We start from the raw sequence: 5,988 nt of genomic DNA, 5'->3' as shown, positions 1-5,988 counted from the left end.
TTCTAAATTCAATTTCCATTCATCTGGAAACCTTGTGTGTAAACCTTAGTTCAGACCATGTCAGATCATAGTGCTTATTCATTAAATGCTTGCACACAGAGCCATGTGTGTTTTCCTAAAGCCCAGAAGAGTCGGGGCCTGCCGAATGTTGCTAGGGAGGGTGTTCCACAGCCGAGGAGCCACCTCTGAGAAGGCCCTGTCCCTTGTTCCCACCAGCCGTGTTTGCGAGGCAGGTTGGACTGAGAGCAGGGCCTCTCCAGACAATGTTAGGGTTCTTGATGGCTCATAGGAGGAGATAGGTTTGGACAGGTAAGTTGTGTCAGAACTGTGTAGGGCTTTATAGGTGAAAACCAACACTTTGAATTGGGCTCGGTAGCATAATAAAAACTGCAAAGGTTAAACCCAAAAAGGTGGAGGATCAACTATAGATACTGTGTTTCCCCGAAAATAAGACATACCTGTCAGCTCACCACAGCCGCTCCTGAATGAACACACGAGACTCTTTGTGGTATCACCAGGAACTTTTACTGTAGGAAACATGAACATCAGAAAAGCCAAGAATGGGAGGCTCCGGCCAACCCTCCTTTATATACCCTCCCCCTCATTTGAACAGTCTCTTCCCGCTCAGTAAAACCCCGCGCAAATTCCCCGCCAAGTCCATCAGCCGTTTCTCCTCCGAGTCCTGGGACGCAGGTGTCTTATCAATGTCAGTGACCCTGAAACTCAGAGCCACATCCAGGCTCTAGTAGCAGGGTTCTGACATGGCGTCCTCCTCCCCTTCGTCCTGGAAGGAAAAGATTAAACACAACTATTGTTCTCCGCTGTCCAGAGTTCCTTTATACTTTTTTAACAGGCTGCAATGGAATACCGGGTGTACCTTTCCTAGGTCCTTTGGTAGCCTCAGCTCATAGGTCACTTCGTTTATTCTTTTTGCTACCCTGAATGGCCCTATATAGCGTGGAGCCAATTTCTTGGATGGGAACCCCAATTTCAGGTTTTTTGTGCTCAGCCAAACCAGATCTCCTTCGCCCAATTTGTCCCCCTCTCGGCGCCTACGATCCGCAAAGAGCTTGTACTTCTTTTGTGTTTCCCGCAATGCCTCTACCACGGTTTGCCACCCTTGCTTGATTTTGGCCGGCCATTCCTCGTCGGTCTGGCCCTCCCCTTCCTTCCACTCGGGTAGCCTGGGGAAAGGTGCCACCTCCTGTCCGTATACTATTTCGAATGGGGCACGACCTGTGGCCGAATGTACGGCCCCGTTAAAAGCCATCTCAGCAAACGGAAGAAGGTCCGCCCAATCATCCTGTCTATAATTGGTGTACATCCTTAAGAATTGGCACAGTGTCTGTTGGGTACGTTCGACCCCCCCGTTGGTCGCGGGATGAAAGGCCGAGCTCAGGTTCCTTTCTGCTCCTAACAGCTGTAAGAATTTTCCCCAAAATTTTGCAGTAAATTGGACTCCCCGGTCACTAATTATCTTGTCGGGACACCCATGTAGGCGATATACATGCTTCACATACAAATCAGCAAGTTTTTCAGCTGAAGGAAGTTTTGGCAGAGCCACAAAGTGTGCCTGTTTTGAGAATAGGTCCAATATTGTCCAAATGTATCTGTGGCCTCTGCTGGGGGGTAGTTCGCCTACAAAATCCATGGCTACGCATTCCCATGGCCTCATGGGCTCCACCACCTTCTGCAATAGCCCCTGGGGCTTCCCCGGTGGTGTTTTTCCCTCTGCACATAATTCACACTGCGTGACGTATCCCCTGGCGTCTTTCCTCATTCCGGGCCACCAGCATTGTTTGGCCAACCGTTTAATAGTCCTGGTGGGGCCTAGATGACCCGCACCCTTGTTATCATGGTACTTCCTTAACATTTCTCGTCTTAAACATTCAGGAATATACAATTTCTTATTTACAAACACCAAATCCCCACACAATTCTCCCTTTTCTTTGTTTGTTTGTAACCATTTGTCCATTCCATACGCTCGCTTCAACTCTTCCTCCCATATTTCTCCTCCCCCCGTGGAAATGGCAGTACGTTTGTTTTCTTTGGCCGCTTGTGCTCGAGTTAGTACTGCCAGGCCCCATTGCTTATCAAGAAAAATACTCCCTTCAGATTCCTGAATTCCTCCCCCGTGCTGAGGCATCCGAGAGAGAGCGTCAGCGAGTATATTATGTTTCCCCTGGAAGAATCTGAGTCTGAAATCAAAACGGCTGAAATATTGGGCCCATCTAATTTGCTTCGCTGATAGTTTACGAGGGGATCTTAGATACTGTAAATTTCTATGGTCAGTCCACACCTCAAACGGTGTTCCACTTCCTTCCAGGAAGTGTCTCCAGCACTCTAGTGCTTTTAGAATCGCTAAGGCTTCTCTCTCCCAAATCGGCCAGTTTTTTTCTGTATCGCTAAACTTTTTTGACAGATAGCCACATGGCTTCAGGTTCCCCCCCTCGTCTTTCTGTAGCAGAACTGCCCCATATGCCCGGTCTGACGCATCGCAATGTAATACAAAGGCTTTAGACATATCAGGGTGCTGTAGGACAGGCTCCTCAGTAAAACGCTTTTTAAGGGCTTCGAAAGCTTCCTGGCATTCTATTGTCCAGGTCAGTTTGGCCCCTGGGGCCTTCACTTTGGCTGTTTCTCCCCTACCTTTAGTCTTTAACAAATCCGTTAATGGCAAAGTGAGGCGCGCAAAGTCCTTGATAAATGTTCTATAGAAGTTTGCGAACCCTAGGAAGGATTGCAGCTGCTTCCGTGTTTTGGGGGCTTCCCACCCCCTCACGTCTTCTACCTTCGCAGGGTCCATCGCCACTCCCTGGGAGGAAATCCTATACCCCAGAAAGTCTATCTGGTCTTTATTGAACTCGCACTTGGCAAGCTTCGCATACAGTTTTGCTTCTCTCAACTTTTGCAGGACTTCCCTGACTAGTTCTATGTGTTGCTCCTTAGTCCGAGATACTAACAATATGTCATCTAAAAAAACAAATACTCCCTTGTACAACAATGGATGCAACACTTCGTTGATTAATTGCATGAACGCGGCGCCTCCGCCGCACAAACCGAAAGGGAGCACACGATAATTGAATAATCCGAATGCACAGGAGAAGGCCGTCTTCCACCTGTCCTCTGGTTTAATCTGCAATTTATGGTACGCTTCAATTAAGTCCAATTTAGTGAATATCTGTCCCTCCGATAACTGGGCGATCAAGTCCTTCACTAAAGGTAGGGGGTATTTATTTCCAGAACTGATTGCATTCAGGCCCCTGTAGTCAATGCAGAGCCTCAGCGTTTGGTCCTTTTTGCGCCTGAACAACACAGGCGCCCCTAGAGGGGAATTTGAAGGCTCTATGAAACCCCTCGCTAGGTTTTTATCAATGTATTTTCTCAGTTCCTCCTTTTCCCTAGCCGACATTGGGTATATTTTTGCCTTAGGAAGCTCTGCTCCTGGGACTAGCTCTATCTTCACTTCAACTCTCCGCTTCGGTGGGAAACTGTCTGCTTCCTTCTCATCAAATACGTCCACAAAATCCCGATACTCTGGGGGTAATTTATCTGCCAGTTCTGCTATCCTGATAGAGTCTTCCTCCCCCCTTTTCCCCGGCTCCCTTTCCACTTCCTGGCTCCCTCCTTCCAACTTCATCCTGAAGATCATGCTCTTATCCTCCCAGTTGATTTGCGGGTTGGCCTGCCCCAGCCATGGCATGCCTAGTATAACATTATAGCTGGCTATTTGTGATATCACAAATGACACCTTTCCTTCCCAACTCCCTATCTTACACTTTACATCTTCGGCACTGTACTTAGCTAATGATCCCGATGCTGTGGATCCGTCCAACTGCGAAAAAGCTATTGGGGATTCTAGGTTCGTTCTTTCGCATCCCAATCCCTCGGCTAATTCAGGGGAGATGATGTTCCTGGAACATCCACAATCCACAAATGCTTTGCAGGTTGCTTGTTTGCTGCCACTTTCCAGCTGAATGGGGACCACTATCATGGCTTTGTCCTGACTTACCAACCCCCCCGAGTGGTGCCTCATCGGTGGTTCTTCCTCGGCGCGTTTCCCTGCCACGGCTCTTGGTTTGGGCGGGCCTCCGCCTTCCCCTTTTCTCTGCCAGCACTCGGCAGCCCTGTGGCCCAAACGGCCGCACACGAAGCAGCCCCTCCTGCTGGTGCTCACGTTCCCTGTCGGCTCCGTTCTCCTCCCGGCTGGGGTTGATCCCTCCTTCCGGCTCCCCTCTTTCATCTGCGGCCGCTGCTGTAGCCCTCCTCGGTGCCTCCTCGCCTGGGCCAGCGATGTCTCGATGCGCCCCGCCAGCTGAATCCATCCGCGCAGTGTGTCAGGCTCATCACGATGCACCGCCCAGGAGAGGATCTCCCGCCTGAGCCCCTCTTTGAAGAGTTCTATCTTTGTCACTGCAGACCATTCCGGCACCTTTTCAGCGAGGCATTGGAACTCCTCCGCATACTCAGATACCGACCTCTGCCCCTGGGAGACGGTCTTCAACTCCTCCCTCGCCCGGATCTGCTCCAGTGGATCTCGGAAACGGGTCTCCAGGGCCCCCATAAAGCGTCGGAGTGACCCCAGACATGGGTCGCGCCGCGCGTGTAGTTGAACGTACCAGCTGGCCGCTCCCCTCTTCAACACTGCACCAATGGCCCGTACCCGGCTGGATTCCGTTCTAAAAGTGTGGGCATTGTCCTCCATATAGCCCCTCACCGTGGTCAGGAAAAAATCCAGTTCAGAGGACTCTCCCCCAAACTCGATCCTTAGTTCCTCTCGTCTCGGTAGGGGTCCCTGTGGTGGCAATCCCCAATCCTCCGCCCGTCGCAAGCCCCCTTGCGGGCCAGTGGGCCCCGCTGCTGCTTCCCTTTGTCCTGTGCCACGCCCGGCATTCGCCAGGGGCACCAGGGTCTCAGTTGGGAGCGTAGCCGGGATTCTCGGAGGCTTTTCCCCTTCGTCGTCACTCTCCTCCACCCGCGTCAGGCTCGTTTGGATCTTGGGCCGGGCACCGGGCTCCTTTCGCATTTCCCTTCCCTTCGGTGCTGGGAGGTCTGCAAAGCCCTGGCTGCTTCCCATGCTCACGTCCCACATTGAGCTAGCCCGGAGTTCCCTTCCTCGCTCCGGCTCCGCCAAAACCGCCAGGCGCTCCATCGCCCTCGACATCACTGCCAGGGTGGTCTCCATCGCCGACATCCTCTCCTCCAGAAACACCATCTTTTGCGGGCCTGGGGAAGGTGAACCTTCCTCTCCTCCGGTGCTATCTCCCCGCACCACTCCGCGCCTCTGGGTTACCCCATTTGGCTGGGCATAAGCGGTGGATGACGCCAGGGCCGCCAGCTGGTGGAACTCAGCGTCCGTCTCGGGAGTGGCCCTTTCCGACCTTCCTCCTCCGGCGCCCAAGAGCTCTTCATCCTCCACTTGCATGTTACACCTCACCGCTACAGCGGGATGGTGTCCGTATTCTTGGCTTAGTGTCAGCTCACCACAGCCGCTCCTGAATGAACACACGAGACTCTTTGTGGTATCACCAGGAACTTTTATTGTAGGAAACATGAACATCAGAAAAGCCAAGAATGGGAGGCTCCGGCCAACCCTCCTTTATATACCCTCCCCCTCATTTGAACAGTCTCTTCCCGCTCAGTAAAACCCCGCGCAAATTCCCCGCCAAGTCCATCAGCCGTTTCTCCTCCGAGTCCTGGGACGCAGGTGTCTTATCAATGTCAGTGACCCTGAAACTCAGAGCCACATCCAGGCTCTAGTAGCAGGGTTCTGACACATACCTATAAAATAAGCCACAGAAGGATTTTGAAGCATTTGCACAATATAAGCCATGCCCTGAAAATAAGACATAGTGATAGACGTGGTCTTCTCCATGAAGCGAGGAGCAGGACACTCTGCTTTAGGTGTTTTGTGTCATCAGGGGAAAGAAGTAAAGCTGAGGCTGCTGCTTTACTCTCTCTCCCCCAGCACCAACCAGCAACAGTCTG

At 51.8% G+C, this 5,988-nt stretch overlaps 1 protein-coding gene across 1 annotated transcript; it reads right to left on the bottom strand.

Moving 5' to 3' along the window:
* Positions 1–502: 502 nt before the first annotated feature.
* LOC134297913 (uncharacterized) lies at positions 503–5,786 on the bottom strand. The gene is made up of 2 exons (XM_062976820.1): positions 4,013–5,786; positions 503–784 (listed from the first exon to the last, which is right to left on the bottom strand). The coding sequence occupies exons 1-2, from the start codon at positions 5,558–5,560 to the stop codon at positions 743–745; spliced, it is 1,590 nt and encodes a 529-aa protein (XP_062832890.1). The 5' UTR covers positions 5,561–5,786; the 3' UTR covers positions 503–742.
* Between the last annotated feature and the right edge of the window lie 202 nt (positions 5,787–5,988).

Source organism: Anolis carolinensis, chromosome 3 (genome assembly GCF_035594765.1).
Source record: "Anolis carolinensis isolate JA03-04 chromosome 3, rAnoCar3.1.pri, whole genome shotgun sequence".
NCBI classification, from domain to species: domain Eukaryota; kingdom Metazoa; phylum Chordata; class Lepidosauria; order Squamata; family Dactyloidae; genus Anolis; species Anolis carolinensis.
The sequence above is the reverse complement of the archived record's forward strand: the minus strand, read 5'-3'. Positions and strand labels throughout refer to the sequence as shown.